General features: G+C 43.9%; 2 protein-coding genes across 2 annotated transcripts in view; one reads left to right on the top strand and one right to left on the bottom strand.

Moving 5' to 3' along the window:
• The window catches only part of LOC137664032 (bactericidal permeability-increasing protein-like), a 32,939-nt gene extending 20,137 nt beyond the window's left edge, over nt 1–12,802 (bottom strand). The window contains exons 1-2 of the mRNA XM_068401755.1: nt 12,481–12,802; nt 3,188–3,347 (exon numbers count right to left, since the gene is read on the bottom strand). Of these exons, the coding sequence (XP_068257856.1) occupies nt 3,188–3,347; nt 12,481–12,802 (482 nt within the window). The remainder of the gene's footprint in view (nt 1–3,187; nt 3,348–12,480) is intronic.
• On the top strand, nt 12,749–25,128 carry FBXO7 (F-box protein 7). Its single transcript, XM_068401011.1, has 9 exons — nt 12,749–12,987; nt 14,595–14,892; nt 16,885–17,112; nt 18,400–18,541; nt 19,742–19,825; nt 20,956–21,048; nt 22,012–22,188; nt 22,875–22,912; nt 23,286–25,128. Exons 1-9 carry the CDS (start codon nt 12,866–12,868, stop codon nt 23,688–23,690), a joined length of 1,587 nt encoding a protein of 528 aa, XP_068257112.1. The 5' UTR covers nt 12,749–12,865; the 3' UTR covers nt 23,691–25,128.
• The last annotated feature ends 2,849 nt before the right edge of the window (nt 25,129–27,977 follow it).

Genomic DNA, 27,977 nt, shown 5'->3' with positions numbered 1-27,977 from the left:
AAAGCCAGACTGTGAGCCACTGCATGGTGGGACATAACCACAAGACACCGATTCACAAAAGCTATGACAAATTATTTCTTTCCATTACACTTTCCTAGTATAAAAGTAAGGTTTCTTTGTTCAAAATTCTGGCATTCATCCTAATTTTCACTACCAACGACAGCCACTGCTCAATTTCCTAGAAAGAGCAATACCGTTTCTCAAGACAACTTCAAGTCTTCTCAGTGCTGCATTAGGAAATTGCTTATTAGGGGCCTATCGTAACTTTACTCTGGCCTTACCACTGAGGGGAGTGGCACATCCTTTTCTAACATATCTGATTGTGATCATGGTACCTGCCTATGTACAAAGCCATGCTAATTAATAAGTAGCAAAAAGGTCTTGCTAGTTTTCCAGGTATTCCAGCCTATAAGGTCATTCCTGGTAAGTACCATATTGTCTTGGACAATTTGTTCAATAATCTGCTGTTCAATAATCTGCCAGAAAACTTATAAATGAATTTTAAAAACCCACAAACCCTCCCCTCCACCAAAAATCCCCAAACCCACCACCCTTTGGTAGTCTTACTTGTGTGTTGGAATTAATATTATGAGGTCAGACTCTAAACAGTTGCAAATCCAAGATCTACCCAGTACCTCAAAGCGCTCTTTGGTGGATTTCTGAACTGTAAGACAGTTGCATTATCAATATTGCCCTGATATCAGTTCTCTGAGGAATCCTTACAAAGTTACACCAAGATACTATGCAAGAAAAAGTGGTTTCAGGGAAAAAACATTCTGAAAACATAATCCATATTGTGACAAATTTTGAAAATCTCCCTTTTAATTGGCCATTCCATCTCCAGTTCTTATGTTTTTTTTGTTTTTTTCTATTTTAAGCAACTCAAAATAAATAATTACTTTAAGGAAGCAATGCTATATTATGCAGAACAGCCAGCTGGAGTCACAAATCTTAACTTTTTCCAAAAATTGTCCTAGCTTTTCCCGCAAATATAGCACTTTCTGTCCTGATTATTAAGTCAATTAAAAATCAATATAAAACCAGAAAGACAGATTTTCCTATCATTAAATTACATAGATATTTACTAGATATTTATCTAGAAGGATTGCTAGAAGCATTGATGCAGGTGAGGTACCTCATTCTCATTGAATTTCATTCCAATTGAGAAACAGAAAACAGCAATCTTAGTCACTACCATGCTTTGTAGTTAATATGTTCTTGTTTGGATCTTAAATGAATACCAGGTGAGAAGCTGAAAGAATAAACAACAACTAAACTGCCATGGCAGTAAAAGACGGTATCATTTCATATTGCTTTCTCAAACCAACAAGGCTGATATTCTTGGTTTCTTTTGCACTCCAAGGCTGACATTCTTGGTTTCATCAAAGCCCCAAGCCTCTGTCAGATGCTAGGATTGATCGTCCAAGGTTAGTCAGATGACTGAGACACAGAGAGCTAAGGAGATGGAAATTGTCAGCTGCCTGATAGTCTAAATCAGAGCTGCCAATTGCATTGTCGGTGACAATAGATGGCAGACAAATTGCTCTGATTTTTATCTTTAGTAACTGAGCATGCACCAAGCAATTCCTTGATGTAAATAATTCTCTTAATTCTTTTGTCTTCTCCGAGATAGTGTATTCAAGTAAGTTAAGTAGAGGAAAAAGATGAAATACTCCTTTGTTTCAGTCTGTGTACCTGTCTCACCCTAATGAAGTACTCTGCTTACCAGTGTGTAGATACCACGTTTGGTTTCTCCTTTGTGAACAGTCTGCAAAACTTTACATAAAACTTGCAATAAAGATTACAGCTGAAATCTGCCTAAGAACTAAGGAAGCTTCTGATGCAAAAAAAAAGTCACTATCATTGTCTTGTACAGGTTTAACACAGCCATAAAAACACACTATCTTAAACTGACCAACCTCCGAAATACAATAGAATATCTCTGAAAAAGAATTTTGTCCTTGTCTTGCCTTGGTTCTGCACAAAACTCTCCACTTGCAGCCCACAGAATTTCTTTCACTTCCAGAAATTCAGAAAATAAACCTCAATAGTTAACAAACACAAGACAAACAGTTCTCAAACATGATAGCAAATAATGTCTACTCAACCTGAAGTCCAGAAAGAGCACTTTAGTTTCACAAATATCTCTGCTGTTATCACAAAAATTGGACTGGATTTTTCAGTTTCTCCCTTGCTCCATTGTTTCTAGTTACTCTGCAGCATGCTCAAGAACAGGTAGGCTTTCTGCAGCTCACTCAACAATGTCAAATCAAAAAGGACTCAATAAGTTCAAGATTTTAACCCTTCCTATACACTGATATTCCATATGGAAAATCAGCTCCAAGGGAAAAGGAATACAAAATTTATATGGTTGATAGGAGAGACGGATTGGCAGGAATGCTTAAAGAAACCAGCAAAAGATACAGACAGGATTTTGCTAAATGACATAAAATCAGGTGATCTCCACCTCTCCACAACCACTGGAAATACCCATGGAAAAAGAAAAACTACAGTAGTAAGTTCCTGTTCACTGTTTCCTCCATGCCGTGTGGAAAGCAACACTATCCACTTCCCAACTCATGAGGCAGCAGGCAATCTAGCTCAATGAAGTCTTCAGGCAGAATCCATAGGAAGCAATGGCCACCCCTGCCCCCAGCGATTATATTTGTGAGTAGGTCTGTCACCCCCCACACACTCTTTTGGAGGCTTTGCAAAGGAGCTGTGTTTCCACAGCTTTTTCTGAGTGAGGATTGCCTACTGATACCTTTCATAAAGGCTTTCACAGCCTTGGAGCAGAGTTGCCAGAGAACTATTAATCTGTGCCAGGCTGCAGAATAAATAACATGGCTGCAACGCCTACAAAGAATCTCTTAACAATGGTTAACTATGTGGAGAGGCAGTTGTCTGATGAGCTGATGGAAAATGAACACTTTCCACTGTTTGGATCCACTGAGTTCACTTTGCTGACCTCTGTAGCTGCCTTATCCTAGAACCTGAGCCAGGACTACTAGGTTCATTTTTACCAAGATCCATCCAGCAAAAAAAAAAATCAGTGTTCTTGTTCTAGCTCTGCACTGCACGCTGCCCTCACAGCTAAGAATTGTAACAGTGCTTTAAGCTGGTCCCCGAGAGACAGGGAAAGAGTAAGAAATATTGAGATCTTGAACAGGAATGCAGCAGGCATTACTTGTCTATGATCTGCCCAGATTCAGACCTGAGTCCATCATTTGCATGGGTCTGCTCTACGCTTTCTTCTCTGCTTTTCTTCCAGTTGTTTGGCTCACTCACTAGTCTCTTGTACAACCATTCAGTTAGCTTCATGAAGTTCAAGAAGTCACCATAGATTCCTGGAAGGTGGATGCAGTAATCTCACTAAGAAAAACTTGACCCCTTGGTTCATCACAAGACATAGGACATCTTCCTTTGAGAATCTTCCTCCACGGGTAGAACCTCTTTTCACTACCCAGAGAAATGTGATTTTGGTTTGCTAATGCAAAGATACCAAACTCTGTCTTTGATGTGCCACTTCAAAGACTTTTGCTCTGCACACAACTGTCAGCAATTCAATAATGTAAAGAAATATATAAATCCAAGAAAACATGGTGGTATCTAAAAAGGTCTGAAGCAATCTGGCAAGCCTCAGAAAACCCACTGAAAGGTCCTTTGCTCCATATGACCAAGATTTTCATCAGAAACAGAGAAGTTAAGAGCCACGTGAGCAAACTTCAGATGCTGCTCAAGGGTCGTCTGTAGACAGCCAACTTGAGGCAGTGTAAAGCAGAACTCCACTAAATGTCTTAGCTATAGAGCACTCGGGCTTATGCTTTAAAGCATAAAGGGTTTCAAAATACCTTTTAGGAGTAAAGTTGACCACTATCAAGCTTCAAGAAGTTAGGAGGGTCTTTCCATTGACTTTGATTTGAACCTCCTCCTCCACTGGCACACTTAAAATGGTACTTCAGACTTTCACAGATCTCCTGATGACACTCCAGCCTTCATACCCTTCTCCTTCTCATTCCACCGTCTCTCACATCTTTCAGTGTGATCCCAGTCATTCAAAATATCAGTATCATAAGGGTTAATATATACACATATCTATTTATTTATATGTATTATAAAATAAACTCTTTGTAGTAGCAAATACAGAAAGAAAAACAATGGAAAAGGTCCACTGGCTCACAGCTTTACAACTACACTCGGCTTTCAGGAAAAAAAAAAAATTCCATGAGGTATGTAACTGAACCAAAGAGACCTTTACTTCTTATAGTTCTCCTCTGCCATGGGAAGTTGACTGCAGGTCAACAGGACTACAGCTATATTAAGTTTCAAATCTCTCAAGAGGAACCACTAGGGCTATCAATAGGGTTTTATTTCTTTGGTGGAACGGGTTCTATTGCTTGTGTTTTACACTGACCATGTGGGGGAGAAAAATCCTCAATAATGTATTTTGAGTTGAGAAACCACATTGTCTTTAACAACCATCTGGAGCTACTTAATGCTGATAAAGAGCTTTCTTTTGTCACCATCTTGTATATATTCTTCTAATGAATTAGACTAAAAAAAAAAATCACCATTTCTGAAAGTCAAAATTTTTCTGTATAAAACCGTTTCTTCAAGGTTCTAAGCACACAGGTTTCCTGTACTATTTTGACATAGTGCCTTTCCCAGCCTGAGGGCAACTTCATACTTGGCCATTGGAAGTCTCCTGCCTGCAGACTGAGATAAAATGAAAATGATGAAGAAAAAAAATATTACTCATAAAATAACAGCCCTTTTAGAAAGATGTGTGAGGGAAAAAAAGGATGGTGTTTTTGGGTCATTTGAAATTTGCATAGGCAAACTTGAAAGCTGTGGAAAATGTTTTAGCCTTTCATCATGAGTTTTTCTTATGAGTTTTTCCTGTTTAATACTTACTGCTGTGTGGAAAACATGTTTAAACCATACATTGTTCCATGACTCATAATATTCAAACAAAAAATTAGCAGCTGAAATACTCACTTGTAACTGGCGTAGCTGGTTACCTAATGACTACAGCCAGCTCCTGAGAAACTGAACCATTTTATTTCACACAACTACTTTAGTTTGTGCAAGCTACTGAAATGGTGCTTCTGCTGGAAACATCCCAACTGTACCCATAAACATTTCTCCTGCCAGGGAAGCCTCCTCCATCCTTCCTAAAGAGCGCACACCAAGCAGCCCTGGAGCCAGTGGGAACACAGAGGTGGCAGGACAAGGACAACACTGAAGGACAAAACAGAGCAGAAGGTCCACGGCCAATGGAAAATGATCATGATGTTGAGGCAGCAGCATGAATTGTTTTGGATTCAGCCCTCTTCAAGAGAGATGAAAGCAGAGTTTCTGACAGGCAGGGTGCTCTTGATCCCTTTCTGTCTTCTTTCTCCCTGCCTTTGCCACTTCCTTCCACTCTCATCCCTCACTGCTGCAGCAACCTACACATCTGGATTTGTCCAGTAGGTGGCCCCATTTGATGACAACTGCATAAGCACTTCAACTGGGGCAGTGGCAAAGGGCACAGCAAGCTTCTCAGGGAATCACTTATTTTAATGCTCGCAGTTGAAGGCCAGGCATGTAACACCAAGCTCATTGTAATGAGCATCAGCTCTTCCATTGTTCAGTGAGTGGTATTGATACAGAATCACAGAATCACACAGAATCAACCAGGTTGGAAGAGACCTCAGGGATCGAGTCCAACCGTTGCCCTGACACCACCCTGTCAACTAGACCATGGCACTAAGTGCCATGTCCAGTCTTTTCTTAAACACATCCAGAGATGGTGACTCCACCACCTCCCTGGGCAGCCCATTCCAATGTCTAATAACCCTTTCTGTAAAGAAATTCTTCCTAATGTCCAACCTGAACCTCCCCTGGCGAAGCTTGAGGCTGTGTCCTCTTGTCCTATCACTAGTTGCCTGGGAGAAGAGGCCGACTCCCACTTCACTACAACCTCCCTTCAGGTAGTTGTAGACTGCAATAAGGTCACCTCTGAGCCTCCTCTTCTCCAGGCTAAACAACCCCAGCTCCCCCAGCTGTTCCTCGTAGGTCAGACCCTCCAGACCCTTCACCAGCTAGGTCGCCCTCCTCTGGACTCGCTCCAACACCTCAACATCTTTCTTGAAGTGCGGGGCCCAGAACTGGACACAATATTCAAGGTGCGGCCTCACCAGTGCCGAGTACAGAGGGACGATCACTTCCCTAGACTGGCTGGCTACACTGTTCCTAATAGAGGCCAGGATGCCATTGGCCTTCTTGGCCACCTGGGCACACTGCTGGCTCATGTTTAGCCGGCTGTCGATCAGCACCCCCAGGTCTCTTTCCGCCGGGCCGCTTTCTAACCACTCTTCCCCCAGCCTGTAGAGCTGCATGGGGTTGTTGTGGCCAAAGTGTAAGACCTGGCACTTGTTCTTGTTGAACCTCATGCCGTTGGTCTCGGCCCATCTATCTAACCTGTCCAGATCCCTCTGTAGGGCCTTCCTACCCTCCAGCAGATCGATACTGCCACCCAGCTTGGTGTCATCTGCAAATTTGCTGAGGGTGCACTCAATCCCTACGTCTAGATCATCTATAAAGATATTGAACAGCACTGGCCCCAGAACTGAGCCCTGGGGAACACCGCTAGTGACCGGATGCCAGTTGGACTTTGCCCCATTCACCAGCACTCTCTGGGCTCGGCCATCCAGCCAGTTTTTAACCCATTGAAGAGTCCACACATCCAAGTCCCGGGCAGCCAGTTTGTCTAGGAGGATGCTGTGGGAGACAGTGTCGAATGCCTTACTGAAGTCTAGATAGACTACATCCACAGCCCTGCCCTCATCTGCTAAGCGGGTCACTTGGTCATAGAAGGAGACCAGGTTGGTCGAGCAGGACCTGCCTTTCATGAATCCATGTTGGCTGGCCCCGATGCCCCCATTGTCCTGCATGTGCCGTGTAATGGCACTCAGGATTATCTGTTCCATCACCTTGCCTGGCACCGAGGTCAGGCTGACAGGTCTATAGTTCCCTGGATCGTCCTTCCGACCCTTCTTGTAGATGGGCGTTACATTTGCCAATTTCCAGTCAGCTGGAACTTCTCCAGTTAACCAGGACTGCCGGTAGATAATAGAGAGTGGTTTGGCAAGTTCGTTTGTCAGTTCCTTCATTACTCTGGGGTGAATCCCATCTGGGCCCATAGCCTTGTGGGTGTCCAACTGGCACAGCAGGTCACTAACCGTCTCCTCCTGGATTACGGGAGGTTCACACAGCCCCCCGTCCCTAACTTCAGGCTCTGGGAGCCAAGTCTCCTGAGGACAACCGGTCTTGTCATTAAAGACTGAGGAAAAGAAGGCATTGAGCACTTCTGCCTTTTCCTCATCCCCTGACACTACACTACCCTCCTCATTCAGCAAGTGGTGGAGGCTCTCCTTGACCCTCCTTTTGCTGCTGATGTATTTGTAAAAGCTTTTTTTGTTATCTTTGACTGTAGCAGCCAAATCAAGCTCTAATTGAGCTTTGGCCCTTCTAATCTTCTCCCTACACGACCTGGCCACGTCCCTGTAGACTTCCCAAGTTACCCGACCCTTCTTCCAGAGCAAGTAGGCTCTCTTTTTTTCCTTAAGTTCTAGTCTAAGTTCCCTGTTTAACCCGGCCGGTCTTTTTCCCCGACAGCTTGTCTTCCTACAGACTGGGACAGCCTGCTCCTGAATATTTAGCAATTCCCTTTTGAAGCATGTCCAGCCTTCCTGGACTCCTTTGCCCTTCAGGACCGATTGCCAAGGGACTCGGTCCACCAACCTCTTAAACAGGCTAAAGTCAGCCCGCCGGAAATCTAAGGCAGAAGTTCTGCTCTTGCCCCTCCTTACTTCCCCCACTATCGAGAACTCTAACATTTTGTGGTCGCTACTCCCAAGACGGCCACCGACCCTCACATCTCCCACTAGTCCTTCTCTGTTCACAAACAACAGGTCAAGCAGGGCCCCTCCTCTAGTGGGCTCATTTACCACTTGCATGAGGAAGTTGTCCTCCACACATTCGAGGAATCTCCTAGATTGCTTCCTCTCTGCCATGTTGTATTTCCAGCAGACATCCGGCAAGGTGAAGTCGCCCACAAGTACAAGGGCCGGCAACCGGGCGGCTTCTGACAGCCGCTTGTAAAACGCCTCGTCCACCTGCTCATCCTGGTTGGGTGGTCTATAACAGACTCCCACCGTAATGTCCGCCCTGCCGACCTTCCCCCTGATCTTCACCCATAAACATTCAACCTTGTCATCCTCATCATCTTCCTCAATTTCGACACAGTCCAAGCACTCCCTAACATACAGCGCTACCCCACTGCCTCTCCTGCTCCGCCTGTCCCTTTTAAAGAGCCTATAGCCATCCATAGCAGCACTCCAGTCATGAGAGTCATCCCACCACGTTTCTGTGATGGCAACCACATCATAACCTTCCTGCTGTACAGTGGCTTCTAGCTCTTCCTGTTTGTTGCCCATACTGCGTGCATTGGTGTAATCGCACTTCAGCTGGGCGAGCAGCCTTGCCCCCAACGCAGCCCTGTCACCCCTAGGTTCATTTGTGGCTGCCCTGGTCTTATCCCCCTCCCCCATCGAACCTAGTTTAAAGACCTCTTGATCAGCCCTGCCAACTTCTGGGCCATAACCCTTTTCCCCTTCTGATTCAGCTGTTCCCCATCCGGCATAAGCAGGCCCGGTGTCATGAAAGCCGTCCCGTGGTCAACGAACCCAAAATCCCACCTACGGCACCAGTCTCTTAGCCACATATTAATCTGTTGTACTTTCACAGTCTTTTCCCTATTTTCACCAAACACCGAAGGAATTGAAGAGAATATCACCTGCGCACCTACCCCCTTTACCAAATGCCCCACGGCCCTGAAGTCCCTTTTGATTGCCCTGGGACTTCTCTCTTCAATCTCATCCCTACCCACCTGGAATACTAATAGTGGGTAGTAGTCAGAGGGCCTCACCAGTTGAGGAATCCTCCTGGCAACATCCCTTACCCGTGCCCCTGGGAGGCAGCAGACTTCCCTGTGAGTCGGGTCTGGCCTGCATATGGGGCCCTCCGTTCCCCTTAGCAGGGAGTCGCCTATAACAATTACTTTTCTTTTCTCCTTTTTGGAGCTGGTTGCAACCCTCTTACTCGGTTGCTTCTGTTCACGTAGTCCCGTAGAGGGTCTTTCACCTAGATTCGTGTCTTCCTGACACTCAGGAAGACGCTCAGGCTCCAGCACCTCATACCTATTCTGCAGGGGGACGTGGGGAGGGGGAGGAAGGTCGTGATGGGATTTGCCTGCCACCCCGAGCAGGGACCTGCCTCCATTTCCCCCCATCCCCTAGGTCTCCTCCTGCTCATTGTGGAGGAGGAAGAGGATCCTCCACTACCCGGGGAGCATTAGGCCCGTCCGTTTTCCCCAGGACAGGCAGGGAACAGCACTGCCCGCCATCCTCTTCCTGGGATGCTCTTGTACTCCTTAACCTTTCCACCTCCTGCTTGAGCTGGGCCACCAAGGAGATCAGGTCGTCGACCTGTTCGCACCTCACACAGGTGAGGTCTCCATTACCCTCGAGTGCCAGGGCCAGGCTCTGGCACTCCCTGCAGCCTGCCACCTGCACCTCCGCATGCTTCCGTGGCAGGTCCGTTTGGGTTGCCATGTCTTTTCTGGCACCTGCAAGGGACTTAGGGCCCTGCCGAGTGGAAACCATACCTGCCTGCACGCCTACTCCGCTCGCCCTGCCTGTGTGAACTGCTGCACAAACTGCCACGCCCTGTTTGCGCGCTCCGGGTTGCTCGCGCTCCCCAGGGGCTCTTCAAATCTCCCACGGTGCCTCCGGCTACGCCCCCTCCTCTCCTGGGACGGGACTCAGGGGCTGCTGCTCAGGTGGCCCTGAGTACGGAACCCGCCCGGTACAGCCCAATCTCACCCTCGCCCACACTCACCTCAGTCGCTATCGCTGCCACCGCTGCTGCCAGCTGACAGCAGAAGATTCACAGCTCCTTGGCGCCTTCCTCTCCTTGTGCACTGGGAGGGAGTCAGCGCCCTGCCCAAAGAGCTGCAAACGGCTGTGGCCTCTCCCACCCTGGGACACACCCAGTCACTGTTGACTCCCCCTCTCCCCTCTGGGCAGGGACTAGTCCCTGTCCTCCCGGAGGCTCTTTATCACCCAATCACAGGGGGTGGTGCTACACCCCCTCCTCTTCTGATTCGTTGCCGGGAACTTCCGGGTCTCGGGGCTGCTGCTCGGGGGGGCGGGGCCAGAGCACGGAAACTGCTGCTACAGCCCGATCTCGCCCCCACTCACCTCAGTCGCTGCCGCTGCCGCCGCTGCCGCCAGCTGACTGTTTGTTATGGTTTCACCGCGTTTAAATCTCCCGCGGTGCCTCCGGCTACGCCCGCTCCTCTCCTGATTCGTTGCCGGGAACTTCCGGGTCTCGGGGCTGCTGCTCCGGGGGCGGGGGGGGGGCAGAGCACGGAAACCGCCGCTACAGCCCAATCTCGCCCCCACTCTCCTCAGTCGCTGCTGCCGCTGCCGCTGCTGCCGCTGCCGCTGTTGCCAGCTGTTACCAGACGGTTCAAGTTAGCAACAGTTTAGCAAGAGTAGGCCTCAGAGTAGGCTCTAAAGGCTTGCTCTGTGTTACCTTTGTACAGAACAAACTTTCCTGTCAATAATCTTCCTTTTAGCTAAGAATAATATAGAATAATAATAATAGGTTCTGAAGTATCTACATGTTTTGTAGATAAAGTTTGTTTATGGGATTGATAACAAGGTTCTAGTAAACAAAGATTCATGCTGTTTACACTTACGCTTAGATAAACAAAGGTCTCTGCTAATTATATAAGGCCAAAAGACAAAACAAAACTGTAAAGAACAACTTTGTGATGTCTAAATTAATTTGATTCATAAACTCTTGTGTCAGAGGAGAGATAAGTCCAAAACGATATCTTCTTCTCGGGAACACATGTACTTGTAAACAAGAAGGCCTCAACCACGCTTGCGCACAAGCACGATTTAAGGGGGATTGGGACCACCAGCGACCTCCAGAGACCACCAAAGACCCCTTCCCCAATTTAGTACGCATGTGTAAAGACATTACGTAATGCATTACATAATGTGTTATGTATAAGTTGTTTTTTTAATTGGGTGGGTTTTTCCCTTGGAATTGTATATAAGGGGCAAGCTTTTGTTCTTAGATGTGCATGCTAGGAGGAGAGATCCCCCATGCACCCAGCGCTGCAATAAACCAATGTTGGCTTTCTAAACTATCATTTGGTTTGGAGAGTTTTCTTGGTTACTATTTTCCGGTAACAGTATTCCACTTCAGTAGTCTCTTTGCCTTTCATGGCCTTCATCAATACAAGCCTCTCTTTTCCACTGAAGAATTTATTGACATGTTGAAAACAGATGATGGTTGCCCTTCAGTTTGAAAAGTATTTGACAGCAAACTCTAAAGTGAAGTGAAATTTAGCAACCACATTTGCCTGGGTTGGAGGGCCATGTTCAGATGACATAACAGAGATTTCATCTGCAGCCCAGAACAGAATTTTTGAAGTTTCAGTCTCCTTTTTTTGACTGGCCCTGTAAGTGCTGAAAGGGCACAGAGAGGGCTGTTCCTATAAATACAGGTTTAAGCAACTTGAATAGTGCCATAGTAAGCAGTTGTACTTGGTGGTAGCTGTGCAAGCTAGGTCTTTCAAGTTCACCTTACCTACTGTTATTTTAGTAGCATATTCCTAGAAAGCACCCCAATTTTCCTGCATCTCATATTTCTTATATTATTCCTTGTGTGGAGAAATGTGAGGCAAGTAAATCATATTGTTAGAAGGAAAAGCAAGATAATCTGAGAATAAGGATTGTTTAAAAGTTATCCCTGAATTCACTGTTCTCTGAAATTTAACGTAATTCATTAAACAAAGTAAAAACTTGAACTGTGCCTTTTATATTTTTCCCCCCATCAACATTACACTACAAAGTGTGTATTTCTAGATGAAGTCGAGTATACTTGTTGAGATCTGAGGTGTGGGGAGGAACCTTTTTGCAAGTATGATAGATGAAAGGGAACTAAAGACAGCAAAGTGGTTTATGACTTTTGTATTTTTGGTGAGATTTGGCTGTAGGTGTTAAAACATTACCTCCAAGACAATGATTCAGTAGTCTGCCTTAAAAAAAGCCATGTTCCTTTCCAAAACTAAATGCTCTTGGGAGCAGCATCCTCCTTCAGCCCTTCTCCTAGCATGTTTCCACTAACTTCACAAATAGAGTTTAACACCCAGACAGCAACACGCGCTCCTCAAGGGTTTTGTTTTCAGAAGAACATCGAAGCCGGTATTACACTGAGGAGGGAAGAGAGAACAGCGGCCCAACCAAACCACCCCACAGGGCGGCAGGCAGCCAGTGTACAGAAATCGCTCCCGTCAGTGGCTTATCCCCTTCCAGGCCCGGCGGGGATGAACCGCTGAGCAGGATAAGCCACTACTGAACAGCGGCGGCAAAGCAACCGCAATAACGGAGGCGAACATGCGCAACGGCCGCGACAGCCCGGGCGACAGGGACGGTGACTCCTCCCGCCGCACGCGCGAGTCCAACCCGAACGCCCAATCATCGATCGCGCTCGGGCAGGGCTGCCACGCAGACCACGGCGTGGCACGCCGACGCACCGATCGGGCGCGCGGCAGGCGGTGCGCTGGGGCAACGCCCCGGGCCGCGGGGGCGGGGCCGGGCGGGCTGAGGCGGTGCCGCGCCAACCAAAACACCGACACGCCCCGGCAGCCCTTGCGCCCGCTCCCCGGCGCCACCATCACCGTCACCGCCACTCGGCGTGGCTCGCTCGGGGCGCGAGGCGGGCGCGGAGACCCGCCACCATGAAGCTTCGCGTGCGGGTGCAGAAGCGAACGGCGCCGGTGGAGGTGCCGGGGGCGGAGCCAACGCTGGGGGAGCTGCGCGCGCAGCTGCGCCGGGCCCTGCTGCCCGCCTGGGGGTACAGGTAGCGTGCGGAGCGAACCATCGCGGGGAGGGGGAGGCGGGCGGGCGGGCGGGCGGTGGGGGTGCGGCTGCGCGCGTGCCGGCTTGGGCCGGCGGGGCCGTACCATGCGGTGCGGGGGGGATGGGCGGGGCGGCCCGGCCCGGCCCATTTCCTCCACCACCACCTGCGGCGGCCCTGCTGCTGCTGCCCCCTGCGGGGCGGGCGGTGGCGGTGCCGGGGCTGCCGCGGGCGGGGGAGGGAGGGAAGGGGCGGCGGGTGCTGGCGGGTCGACGGGGCGCACCGAGAGAAGGGGGCAGAGCGGCCGGCGGCGGCAGCTGCGCCGCCGGCTGCGGTGCGAGGCCCGCGGTGCGAGGCCCGCGGTGCGAGGCCCGCGGTGCGAGGCCCGCGGTGCGAAGGCCCGGCGGGAGGTAGGCCCGTGTGCCGGCAGCGGCGTCACACATGGCGGGGGGCTGAAATGTGGCCGGCCTGGAGGTTTTACCCGGGTCAGGAGGGAGCGTTGCCAGAGCTGGTGCCAGGCCGGGCAGGGCCCGGTGCTGGGCTCCTTCCCGGGCTGGAGCGGCTGGTCACGGCAGCCGCTGGCGAGTTTTGCTTCCCGGCCGCTCACTGCAGAAGAGGAAAGTAAAAGTTGCTTTGGGAAACGCTCAGCTGTGAGATCCGGGCTGCAGCTCCGTCAGGGCTGGCTTAAATTTCCACGAGGCCTTTACGTTACAAAAATTGTTGTAGGGTGTCAGTCTTAAGAGTTTTGCGGGTTTCTTGAAGAATCTCTGAGTTTGAATTTCATAACCATTGTATCTATGAAGAACTGCTGGCAGCCTTTGTAGGAGAGCAAAGTCTGCGGAATCAATTTAAGAGATGCCTATAGCAGGGGCTCGTTTTCTGGTGGTTGCTCAAGGGCTTGTATTCACAAACCTTTAATTGGGTACAACGTACTAATGTTTCACTGGTGAAACGCGTGTTTGATAGCACCGCACTGTGCTGCTCAGCAGCATGGGCAGAAATCTGAAGTTACTGCTTCTCTTGCCACAGTGGGTGTGTTTTATAGCTGATACTGGATAGCTGCTTCTGTGCTAACCAGTTGCATTTCTTTTCGTTTTTTTTTTTTTTGTAAATGCTTGCCCCAAAGCATCTTTTCTTATTACCCTCGTTTGCAGCTAGCATGCTGTAGGCCAGCTGCTGACATTTTGAAATGAATGTCTTGCTTAATCAGAAAGCAAGATGGTTGAGTCTGCAAACTATCATGTTTTTAAATAATCTCAGCCAGTAGTTTATTTAAAGCTTGTTTTGCTAGGTGTGATGTCTTCTAATTTGGAGGGCACTTGTTTGCTTTCCTTCATAACTGTTTTATGAGCAATTACTGTAAATGAAGTTATACCTACCAGGCAGCTATGGCTACTTAAAACATACCTGGAGACAAACATGGGGAAAATAATTTGACACCGTATTTTTTTTTTCTCACTCTTCCTTTAATATATAGCCAATTTTAATGGATTAAAACCCACAACATAGTACTATTGTAGTATGCCAGTATGCATTTCTAATTATACGTCTGTGTGCAGTTACCCAGGTGCAGCCAACCATGTTTCCTTTTTTCTTTTTTTGTTTTGCAGTTCTGATACCGAATTTTCAATAACATTGAACAGAAAAGATGCTCTCACAGAAGATCAGAAGACCTTAGCTTCATATGGGATTGTTTCTGGTGATTTGATATGCTTATTACTGGAAGAAGCAGATGGACAACCCAACCTACCTCCTCTTCCTGCTACTCCTCCCCCACTTCAGAATGGTCATGAGCCATCCACCTTGATCCCCAACAAAGGTCAGGCCAACAGTCCAAGAGAAGAAGGGCAGAATGAGCAATCTGACAACCAGAAAGCTCAGGTGGAAGTTCAAAAGAGTGACGAGAGGGTAAGTACATGAGAATTGCCCTGTACAACACAGGGCAAAAAAGAAGGTTCTGTCGGTTGCTGTACTATATAGTAGAGAATTTCTTCAAAATATTTGGCTCCTTATACTTGTCTGAGATATAGCCAGTTATTTGGATGGAAATTTGTCTCAGTAGTCATTGTATATTAGCTGTGACACTGAAGCTAGTTCAGAGATCCAGAGATGTTTCAGGTCTGACATTTGTACAGGATTGAATGTTTTTGCTGGAACATGCACTTTCCATAAGGGAGTTAGGAGTGTGTTTCTTCCCTGCCTCAGTGCTGTCTTCTTGAGGAAACTGATTCTAGGTACTGAACAGATGCAGTTGGCGCTGCCTGTCAGAAACACCACTCACAAGATGAGTGCATGATTCCTTTCTAATAGGTTGTAACAGTTCCCTGTGATTCAGATGGCTTGCCATAGAGTGAGACCTGTCTGTCTTGTGCATGGAGGTTGTGTTGCTGAGATAGCTCCTGCCTCATGCTTCATAGATGTACATCTGTATGACCCCATATGCTTCATGCAGCTAATAGGCACATTTTTTACCTATTACTCAGTGGTTTGTTTTCTGTGTGACAGTACATGCAATAGTTAAGCAGAGAACAGCTCCCAGCAGCTGCTGGGTCCTGTGGTGAATGGAGTCTCCCTAGAGGAGACTCGGCAGGTACAGCCTAGTGCCATGGTCTATCTCATTATATGATCCTGTCCTTTTTAGGCAGGAGCTTGAGAAGCTGGGAAGAAATTGTCTTCCAACATTCTTTCGAAGAAAGTAGTTTTTTTGTTTTGGAACTAATGTCAAATAAAAAATATTCCTTAATACAACCTTTATATGAGGAATATGGATAAGTGGTCTTTTAAAAATACTATTTTAACGTATGAAAATGAAGATTTAGGATAAAAAGAATTGTAAGTCATGAGAGAAAATGTGGTTGGACTGTTGTCCCATTGGTTCTTGTCAGGAGCAATAATCCTTACATGGTGCTGTGGGCATGCAAGCTCCTTATGTCTGTCAGTCAGACAACAGTAAGCTGTGCAGAAGTATCTGTATCATATTTATTTAATATTTGAAGGCAAGATGAAAGATTCTCGCATCTTCCTCCAAAATTGTGGTGAAAGATGGCAGGAAAATTTCTAAGCAACAAAGAGCTTACAGAAGAGCTGTAGAAGTCCAAAGATGTGTGTTTAACTGGGGCTGTGTGCGTTGCTGTTAATGAGAGAAGGGAAGTTCCATGGGTGGATGGCCATGCCAGCCTCATAGAAACATAAGGATGTCTTGTGCCATTGGGCATGGATGTGGGGCAGAAGTACTTACAGCTCCTTTATAATGTTTGTGTTTTTTTTTTTTTCCCTTTCCTGACCCTTCCCTTAGGTAAATCTGCTCACTACTTTTTTTTTTTATGTGTCCATGGGTAGTTTTATCAGTTAATGTAATAATATAGTGTGATTTTGATAGAACAAAGGAAGCCACAATAAAACCACAGTTCTCCTCAAGTGTCAGCAGATACACGCCATTGATTTTTTTTTTTTTTTTTTTTTTTTCCCCCAGCTATTTAGGCCTATTTTGTTGCCAAGCAGTCTGAGTTATCATTTTGGTTACTTGCCATGTATGTTGGCTAAATTTAAATAAATGGTAATACTCGGTGAGTAAATTATTCCTGTGTATGTTGTGAAAATTCTGATGAAGGTTTAATAATATTATTATCACTTTGTATTCAAATAGTATATTCAATAAAATAACAGACCTTTTATGAAGGACTTGTGTTACAAATATCAAAAAATACAGAGGCTCTGTGTATAATCCCAGTCTCTAGCTGGGATGCTAGAAAATGGTGATGAAGCGAGTCTGTAAAACTTGCAGGGAAATCAGCAGCATAGACTTGGTGCCTGTGAGGACTGGAGTAAGCAGATGAATAATACTGGTGTATGTTGAGGTGTAATTTTCTGAATGAAGGTATGTTTTGCTATCCCTTGAAGGCAGGATCCAGCCTAGAATTTCCTTCTGAATTAGTCCCAGAAGATGTTGACCTGGAAGAAGGTATGGGTTCCTATCCCTCCGAGCCCATGCTGTGCAGTGAAGCTGCTGATGGTGAAATACCACATTCCTTAGAGATGCTGTACCTTTCTGCTGAGTGTACTAGTGCCACTGATGCCTTGATCGTTCTAGTACATCTTCTCATGATGGAGACAGGCTACGTACCTCAGGTAGGTGCACAACCAGTCAGGAAATTTCTTGGTCAATGTGAGAAAGCTGTGGAATATCATGGGAATGTGTGATATAAGGTGCATCTGAAGATCTCCTTCTGCCTTTGTATATGTCAGTCAGCAGTATGGGCTGCTGTAGTATCAGCTGTTCTAATTTCCCTGACCAGTAAGCCTTAAGGCTAAAGACTAGAGCAGCTTTTAGGTGTGAGGGAAGAGGCCTGTACTCATGTTTCTTTCGGTCCTCAGCCTCACTGGGACCCAGCTGATAACCTCCTGTTTCTGCTTTATACTGTTGAGCTTGTATAGATGTGCTTAGATAGTAGCACTTTGAAGCGCTGCCTTAAGCATCAGTATCATCTCAATGGTATCCTGTTCAAATGGTGGTCAACAAGGTCTAGGTCTGCAAGAATGTTGTCTCCAATTCCATATTAACTTAAACAGATTTGCATTGTATGTTTACTGACATGTGGCTGAACATGCAAAACCAGACTTGCTCTCAGGGAAGGTGTTTAAATTCTCATGTTTTTGCTCATGGTGAGGCTAACTAAGCACGTGTGGGGGGCCAGTTTATTTAGGTGTCCGGCTGACCAATACCAGTTTAATAAATCTGCTAAGTTAATTGCATTCCCATAGCTTGAAATACTATCTGAAGAATACATTTGCCACTGGGAAGAAAGTTTATTTATGTCAATGAGTAGGCCTGGAAGTAGCGAAGATGATTGCTGTGCACATTTAAGAAGAAAGAGAGAGAGTCTACTTGTACTTGTGGTTGTGTTGTATCCCCCTCTGGGATTCCATCTGAGCCTTTTCTTGCTGAAATTGAAAGGAAAAATTGTTAGTCCACTCAGATTTTCCAATGATTTTCAAGCTATGATTCTTCAAGCCCTGTCAGACATCGTAAGTTCACAGAAAAGATGCAATAACATGTTTTTCATGCAGCAAATTAATGTACATGCAAGAGCTGTCAAAGTGCTGGAATGGGTGACAGAATGAAGTACCCATCTAAAAGAAATAGGTGTGAGTGCTCACTGAACAACCTTTCCTGTCAGGAACTGGGACAGGACAAAAAATCACTAAACTTCACCTTAGATTTGCTGTTAGTCTTGGGAAAAATAGTGTATTAATAATGCAGTTATATTCTGTATCATAACATGCTTTGGGATTAAACTAAGAGTTGAATTGCAAGCATCATTATGGCATTTCCTAACTTTTAATCCTCTTTTTTTCACCCCTCAGTCTTGGTACATTGCTAATGCATGGCAGTGTGTTATCTCTTTGTGTTTTTAGGGGACAGAAGCCAAGGCAGTGTCTATGCCAGAGAAATGGAGAGGGAATGGTGTTTATAAGCTGCAGTACACACATCCCCTTTGCGAAGAAGGTTCTGCTGGTTTGACTTGTGTGCCTTTGGGAGATCTTGTTGCTATTAATGGTAAGTTAGTCAGGTTTTATCCTGGATGCACATTGCTAAATATCACCAGTATTTAGCAAGAGAAGACTTAAATGTTTTGTGCACTCTTTTGTGCACTCTGTTTAGAACTGCACCTTGATTATCTAGGTTGCTGAGGTGCAAGAGATGCCACTTGCTGATGCTGAATATTCTTGGCATTTCCTGTCTCTGTGTTAACTGTTTCTCTCCCTGTAATCATAACAGATCAATCCTTAGGGGATTCAGCTGGCCTTTTCATTGCGATGTTGTAGAAATCTGTTTCTTGTCTCATTTCATAGGAACTTTGGTATACATTGCCAGACATTAAGAGGTAGATTTGCTCCAGCTCCAATATTTTGTCTTGTCTCATGTTCTTTGCAAGACTTATACATAGTCTGGAACTTGTTTATTTTTTTATAATCTTTTTGTAACACACTCAACAGTTTAACTGTGGTCTCAAAAATTATATTTAGTTTAAGCTATTCAGTCCAGAAAATTTAGGGAAGTCTCATTTTTTGAAGCAACTTCCATATCGCTTGTTTTTTTGGAGTTTTTCTCTTTGTCTCTTTGGTGTTTTTTTTTTTTCATATTTTATTTAGCATTTGAGCAATTACACATTTTTGCAGAACCAATATTAAGTCAGGACTTGATTCTAATTTCAAGATACCTTTGATTAAAATTTTTAATGTTTATTTGCAAAACTTATAACTGATTATGCCAATTTGTATAAGCATATGTGTTTTCTCAGAAAGTGTACATATTCAGATCAAATGTTTTGACCAAGTGAGGTTAAGGTTACATTTAGGACAGTGTTACAACTACCATGCATATAGTGTTCATGTAGTAAGCTTGATGAGTCTTTCTCTAGTTAATATTTCTTTAATGACTGGGTTATAATAATGGCTTGCTGTGTACCTCTTCTAGCTGTGTTGCACCTCTTTCCACATGATAGAATTATTGAAGGCAGTGCTTGGTTTCTGTCACCAAGATCTTTGTTTATTCTCTGCTATTTTAAGTTCCATTTTATTGTTCTGAAATTTTTATTTGTCTAGCTGCTTGCTATAGTTGGGTATTTTCCTTGAGGGAATCTGGTAAGGGAGGAAAGTAAAACACCTCCGAAGGGTAAGGCAGTAATGGAATGATCTTTGTCATTTCTCAGTGTGTTTTAAATTTTGAAATTTCTTCTTTTTCTTGTATTTGCAGCAACATTAAAAATCAACAAAGAAATTAAAGGTGTTAAGAGAATACAGCTACTGCCAGCATCCTTTGTTTGCTTTCAGGAGCCAGGTATGATTGAGCTATGATATTCATAGTAGTACACTGAAAAGTAAGGAAGTCCCACAGTGGGTAAGGACATACTTCAGTAGAGGACCAAATAAGTGAAGAATAGCAAAAAAAGAATAAAAATGTGGTTACCATTTAGGTGAGTTGTAGCTTGTGGTAAAAGGAATTGAGAGTGTAGCCATTTTCTCGTGTTTTGCTGTTAAAACAATTTGAATTGTTTGGAATAACTGTGTAAGGAAAGAACTTTGCAAAGTCCGAGTCATCCTTTGGCCCATATGCCTGTTATTTATGATGTCCTAAGCATATGTGTGAATCTCTGGGGCACCAATGCTGGATTATACCCCCTTTCTGCCTGGCAGTTCAGGACTTCAGAGGCTGATGGTACCTACTACACTCTTGTTGTGGCACTGTAATTGTTACATTCTTTTTGTCCAAAAACATGTGCTGACCACATAGCTCTCTTCAGAATGCCAAAATTAGAGGGAAAACTAAGGTGGGGGGAAGAGAAGGAGAGAAGGGCAGATAGATGTGTGGATCCTTGTGAGCACAGACCTGACTAGCCTTTTGTTCTCTGAAATATGTATGAACTGCTTTGCTGGCAGTTGAGGCTGACTCAGTGTCCTACACTGTGTCCTGGGTAGCCCCAGTTGCTGATGTACAAGCCTAGTCAAAAGGCTTTACAAGAATAACTGAGCACTGAAATGTGTCTGATGTAACGATAGAGTCTTCTGGCTCCTATTTCTTCAGAGAACAGCATGGAAAGACATTCCTGTCAGAAAAATGAATATTGCAAGCATTTTCAACTTAGGTGCATGTTACACATGAGCATTGAAATCTGACAAAGGAAGCTCTGGCAGCTTGAGAGTCAGTTTGTTTCTGAAGAACTTAAGTATTTCTCTTAATGGTGCTTTTTAAGGCCAAAGGAAAGCCTAGCTTGAACATGGAACTGGTCAGGAGTTTGTCAATGGACTACTTATTGCATGTTGTTACACTCTAGCTGCAGAGCTGCTCCCATTAAGATTACAAGCAGATTTCAGTTCTGCTGTATAAGAAAACCATAATTCTTCTGCTCTTATTTAATTTTTGCATTATAACCTCCTGAACTTAAGCTTTTTATGTCTCTTCTTTGATAGAAAAGGTTGCAGGCGTTTACAAAGACCTTCAGAAATTATCCCGTCTCTTTAAAGACCAGCTGGTTTACTCTCTTCTGGCTGCTGCTCGACAAGGTGAGAGAAAATGTTTACAGTTAGAGATGGTATTTTATTTTTGAGGATGGAAGGAAAGGGGTCTATCTAAAGTCTTGAAGTAAGAATGTTAGAAAGCTGTTCAGTGATGGGTGTAATAAGAGTAAGCATAAAGTAATTTATACATTCTAAAGAAATTATATTAATCTTCATATCTCAGAAAATGTTAATATAATGATAATTTCCTGGTTTTAATTTTTGATTGCTCTAGTCTCACTTAAGAGACTGGAGTGGCTGTTTTCCACACTTAGTGATGAGAAAATCATACCACAATAGTTTTGTGGCAGTAGTTCTGTAGTTTTGATTCATTTCTTTGTTAAAGCAGAAAAAATTATGTAGCATCATATTTGGAAGTCTAACCCCAGGAATGATCTTCTCAGTAACCAGTCATTGAGGGCTTGGAAAGGATGGTAGGAAGTAACTCAAGCTGGTGTTTGTGGAGCAGTAGGAAGCCAGGCTTTCTCTGCATAGGTATTGCCATAAAAGATCTCAGCTTTGTATTCTGAAGACTATTCAATGGAATTCCCTCTAGACTTTGGTGTGGGAAGGTTTTATATGAAGCATGTGCTCTGTATTTAATGTGGTTTTTGTGAGCTCGTGAAATCGGGCAGATCTTTTCTTCTTTACCTATTCCTTTGTTCTGTAGCCTATAAACATAGTTAGGTGTGTGGAATGTTTCTTAGGCTTACAGTGGCCAATAGTGGTCAGTACAAAGTGCCATTTGCCCTATTTTGTGCACTCTGTAAATGTACTTAAGAGTTGCAAGAGATCTGTTTTATAAGAAGTTACATCACAGTACTTTCCGAGAAAAGTGGTGTAACTCAGGCATCAAAGGGAAATGATTTAAGGGAAAGATTATAATGTCCATCCTTTCTTTTACAGTCTTTAGAGATAGAGTAAACTCTGCACCGCTTAGGTAATGCTTCTATTTTCTCCCCTTTGTAGCTCTGAACTTGCCAGATGTGTTTGGGTTAGTGGTCCTTCCTCTTGAGCTCAAGCTTCGGATTTTCAGACTTCTGGATGTCCGTTCACTCATCTCTCTTTCTGCTGTTTGCCGTGATCTTTACACAGCTTCAAATGACCAGCTTCTGTGGAGGTTTATGTATCTGCGAGATTTCCGAGGTAATGTTGAGACACATGTTTTTCTAATTACATTCTCTAGTGAACAGAGGGATTAGGTCTGACAGAGTTTGATAAGAGGCTCCTCAGGCAATCTCTTCTGTGTTTTAAACACTGTGAGTAAATGCAGTCATTTGTGATGCTACCAGTACAGTTGGTCAGGTGTAGTTCAGGTGGATGCACAGTTTTCTGCCATGAAAACTAATGACAATCTTCTGAGCCATTACTGATGGACCACATAGTTCTTCCCATTGTGTGGTACAACCTTTCCTTGTTTTCATCTGTTTTTCTGGCTACCTTGGTGTAACAGCTATTGCAGATAGTAGGAAGTGGAGGGAAGAGATATTCCTGCTATAATTGCTCACAAGAGATTGAAGAAATAAGGTGATCAAGGGAAGTACTGTCAGAAATCAAAGATGGGGACAGTGTTTCTGGGATTTCTCTACTTAGTAACTTTTGGAGATGATGCTTTACATAGAATGGATGTGCAAGTAGATTACCTATTGAATGGTCCTGGAGCTTTATATTTTTCAAGATGCATTATCTTTATGAAAAATGTATTGACCAAAAGTGTTTTTTCATCTCTTGGTTCTTCTGCAACTTCTGAAAAAACTGTGGGCATCTGTGGCCTGAATGCTACTTAAAAATAAAATAGTTTGCTCTTCATAATTTTCTGCTTCTCTCTGTAGATCCTATTGCAAGGCCTCGTGACACAGACTGGAAAGAAGTAGGTGGCTTTTTTATATAATCTGAGATTAGTCTCCATGGGCTAATTAGAGGATAAAATATAGACTTTGGGAGATGGTAACTCTGAGTTAAATTTGAGTTTAAAAGTGTGGTGTTCTGTGTACACATGTTGAATTTGGTCTGAGTAGGAGAAAGCAGCATCAACAAGTTACATGACACATGCCTGGATTGTGGGTTAGGGGTCTTCCAGAGATGCTGTGCTTGGTCTTTGGCAGGCAGGGGATTTGCTGTTCTGGGTTTTGAGACTGGTGAGGAGTGCTTGTCCAAGAAGTGCTGCAGAACTGAATGCAATTGCTGAAGCTGGAACACAAAGCACTTCCAGAGCTTTAAAATGCCTTTGTTTCTGTCTGCAGCTATACAAGAAAAAGTTGAAACAGAAGAAGGAGGCCCTGAGATGGAGGCACATGATGTTTCTACCCCCTACGCCTCATCCAATCCCCTTTCATCCCAACCCATTCTATCCTAATCCTTTTCCTCCCAACCCATTTCCACCAAACCCAATCTATCCCCCAATGATCATTGGTGGAGAATATGATGAGAGACCAACACTTCCATATGTTGGAGACCCAATTAACTCACTCATTCCTGGCCCAGGAGAGGCACCAGGACAGTTTCCTCCATTCAGACCACATTTTGACCCAATTGGTTCCTTGCCTGGAGCAAACCCTACACTTCCAGGACGAGCTGGTCCCAATGACAGGTTTCCACCTAGACCCAGCCGGGGCCGCCCCATGGACATTCGCCGTGCGTTCATTTGATTACTGCTTTTTCCTTCAGTGAGTTTTCTAGTCCCTGAGCTTGCTTCCTAACTGCAGGAGATTGCAAATCCCAGGCACTAACATCTGCCTTCTCTTCAGATTGTGACAAGAACATGTGTGCATGTTAATGTTTCAACCACAAAGGCTGGGTTTGTTTTATGCTGTGGTGGTATTGTACCACCTGCCACTAAAATCTGTTTCACGAAGAGCTACAACTTAGAAGTTTGTTCTGCTTCCCCCCCTCACCCTTAATCATCTGTGAAGTGCTACTTAGAGACCAGAAGGTTACCGGCCAAATATTTGCTGCATCAGATAAAGAGCACTTTAAATACAAACCCTATACTTGTCTGTCTTATTTGAAGAGTTTTACTAAATTGCCAGGAAAAATGATGTTGTTTCAAATCTGCCTGGCTAATAATCTTTATTAACAAAAAAATCTACCATGTTCCACACAGAACAGGATGCTACCACTGTTACAGTAGACGTGAGTTCATAGAAATTTTCAAAGATGACATTTCCTTTTTCCTTTAATGTTTTATTAGGTAAAAAGCATTTTGTATTGTCATTTAATACACAAAGAATACAGGGAAGGGATTTTCTTTACAATGGAAATATTAGAACACAAATCAATTAGTTTTACAAACAACTGAGTAAAGTCATGCTACAGTGCAACTCGGAAGTCTGAACAGAAGCAGAGCAGTTTACAAAGAACCAGCAGCAAAACTTTTGTCTTTCTCCTTGACTTTACAAATAAAGAGCTGTAGTACGTGGCTGCATTTACTGTGTTTGAACTAAAACTGGTGCAAAAATAAATCTTTCCTCCTACCTAACTTAGTTAAGGAATTAAATAGGTTGACCTGGTTGCAGTGGAAATGGGATCACAGCAGGAGAAGCAGAGTGAATTCTCGCTTTACTGCAGTAAATTTCATTTAATTCCATTCCTTAAGTATCAAAATATCTCTTGCCAAGAGGAAATGTGTTGTAGCATGTTATGAGCACCTTTCAAGTGTTGTCTTATTAACTAATGAGCAACTAACAGGACCACTGTTAAAGTCTCCTGATGAGATCTGAAGACTGATGCTGGAAGTCAATTAAAGGAAGACTGAAATGACTAAACTTCGGTAGAATTTTTCATTTCTTACATATTTTTTTAAGATGGATTTATCTCAGTGTTTCTGTAAATGTAAATGGTACTGATGACTGTTGTGACAGCTGATACTATTTTCTAAGATAATTTTTGAAATTCCAACAGTGGAAATGGAGTGGCATTTCCTATTAAATACAAGCTATTTAATCAGTAATACTTATGTGTTTTTTCAGGTGATATTTCAAGTGATTCATCTTGTTTTGTATAACATCAGTTGACTTCAGTAGGGTCAGGACATTTGCCATTAACTCCAGTGGAAGTAAAATATAATACTTTATTTTGCTGTCAAAAGTTGTATTTCTTCTTTCTTCCCTTTTCTACTTCACAGCAATGGCATACCAGTGCAAATCCTGCCATGATTAAACATCTGAGAGTATGTATTTATAGAGTCAGGGGACAGTGGTTTCCCTTCAATTACCAAGATTAGCCTTAATTTTTAACATTTCACCTGCAGTGGTTGAATTGCCTTGTTCCAACAGAGTTTTCACTTAAGTGTATAGTCAGGTCTCAAGAGCTTAGTGATTCTTTATATTCCACTGACTATAAAAAGGAAATCTACACTGCATTGGTCTTGCACCATTTTGTCCTTGTGATGAGTGCTTAAGAAATGCATACATAATATTCAGATAAGATTATACGGCTTTAACTGATAAAATAATTTGTAACTGACTCTTTTCACTTTTTCAAGCTATTTCTGGTAACAGTGATATCTCTGTGTGTGAGATATGTTAATTTTGTGGCACCAGTGGTACTCACATTACCAGTGCCTTGATGACAATCCTGTCCCTTGCTCTGCTGGCATGTCCCATGTTGCTCTGGTGTTGGGCCCTCTCTGCCATGAAGACAACCTCGTCGTACTTCTGCCAGGCTGATGCCACAGGTTCTGTTTATCCTGAATTTTGTCATTTGAACATTTGTTTTTGAAGAAATGAACTCAGCCTTTTTACAGATACACCACTAAGTGACCTGAAGATACTCCTTCCCTTTCTTCATTGTTCCTTCACATTGTAGTAAAGCTATTGTGAGCCAAAGATAAAGGAACCTGACTTGTCCTGAACTGTCAAGGTCCTTAAAGAGGAGCTCCCTTTATTCATAAAACAGGATATGAAATATAAAGTGAGTATCTTGGGACCAACAGTATAAATTTAGAAGACAAAACAGAGGAAGTATTTGAAAACTAGCTGCTTATTTTGTTTATTTGCAGGCTCCTAAGCCAGGTATGAGTGTCACTGCTGTTTGCAAACTCCATAGAAGAGAATTCACAAAAGATGAAGTGCCTGAAGATGTGCATTTCTTACCTGTACTTTTCATCTGTATCCAGCACTGTTAGGGTTGCTACCAGTCACTTGGAAATAAGGAACTAATGTCCTTGGCTTTTGTATTTATTGTTTTATCTTATTCATGAAACTTAAGCCAACCAGATAAAGTAACTGGGTCATATGCAGGGTGTAAGGTCTTATGTACCTACTTGTGATTAGTGAAAGAGAAGAAAATACCACTGCAGTTATTGGAGCAGGACTGCTATTCTTCTGAGCCTTAGCTCTTTATACAAGACTTTTGCTGGCATGGGAACATAAGTGACATTCCTCTTGAAATACCACACCTAGATATTACAAGAAAGTCAAGATGTTTCTCAGTTGGTATCTAAACAGCAAAATGTAAATTAATTTTCCAGGTAGTGGATACGAGTGGGTGTCTTAGCTGTGTCCCAGCTCCTTGGGCTGGATCGAAACACAAATACATTAATGTTTCCTAGCTTCCATGTGAAGAAAATTAAAGCATGAAGGACAAAAGGAAGGCTCTGACAGGTGCTCAGTTTTCACAGCTGTGTGAGAAAGATCCCAAGGTGTTCTGTGGGGCATGTCTGCCCTGTGATTTAAATGTAACTTCTATTCACCAACTTTTCTGTTGCCTTCTTACTTCCCCTAATTCCAGCTGTTATATTTAGGTACCTAAATACCTCTTGGGTATACCTTAGTTTCCCATTCATAAAATGGAGAATATACCCCTTGTATTCCCTCTTTCTCTTGCTTTGATAAATTGTAGGGATTTGGGAATAGAAGCCCTGCATCAAAGGTGATAACCTGAAAATATGGTGCATTTGTGAATCTGCTAGTCACAACATCTAGTATGTGAACATCATAGCTGTAGATTGAAGTGTACTGTTGGAGCATTTATAGAACACAGTATAGAGTTTCACTCTTTTAACTTAGCAAATCATCTCAGTGTTTTCATTAAAGCACTTCTGTGAATAGAACTGAAGATGCTTTTCAGGAGCTACAGGAATAACCAAGTTAAGCTGAGAGTGCCTGTTGCTTTTGTTTTTGCAAGCTGGAGCAAGGGGGTGGAGATGCCATTCTGTTTGCTTGTCCCTTGAAAGATGACAACTGGGAGCTTCAGGCAAATGAAGAGATCTGAGTCACTGCTGGGTATCAAGTCAACAGCGCTATCGTATTACTGTGGTCTGTTGGAGGACAGTCCTGCTGTGTTCAAATGCAGCATCAGCAAATGATCCAACCGTTGTGGTTTCAGTGATGAACTGGGATAGATTTACAGGGCTGTGCCATACTAGTTACTTATTTTTTGTATAGGTTGTGTTGTTAAGAGAGACTTTAATAAAAAGATTCAGGGGATAGAGCAATTGAGGATTCTGGCAGTAAACTTTTATTTCTGTCTTTGCATCTCTAGTGACCATTTAGTAGGGAGAGGCATAAACCATGCTGAGGGAAGTGTTATAGAAGGAAATCCTCTCCCACCAGGGTTGTATTACCTCCTCTCCATATACTGGAGCTTGTTAATCTGCTATTGTTCTTGCCAGTGGGACAGTGCTTGCTCAAGGCCATTTGTCACTCTTTGTCATGGTTTAAAGCTGGGCCAGTTATTAAACCTGTGGCAGATGCCCTCTGTTATCCCCCCAAAGGGAAAGGGAAAGGGAAAAGGGAGAGAGACTTCCGGGTTGGAAAGTTAAAACCAGGACACTCTTTTATTGCTCCTGGAGACTGCAAAACAGCAGGATCTGTTTTTTTTTTTCCTCAAAGACATGTATTTATGATGCTACATTGTAAACTGTTCAGCAAAGCTGGAAGGAGAACACAGAACTGGGGCAGGGAGCCAGGGGTTGGGGGGGGAGATAAATCATC

Source organism: Nyctibius grandis, chromosome 5 (assembly GCF_013368605.1).
Source record: "Nyctibius grandis isolate bNycGra1 chromosome 5, bNycGra1.pri, whole genome shotgun sequence".
Lineage (NCBI taxonomy): Eukaryota > Metazoa > Chordata > Aves > Nyctibiiformes > Nyctibiidae > Nyctibius > Nyctibius grandis.
Note: the sequence above shows the minus strand (reverse complement) of the source record. Positions and strands in the feature narration are given on the sequence as shown.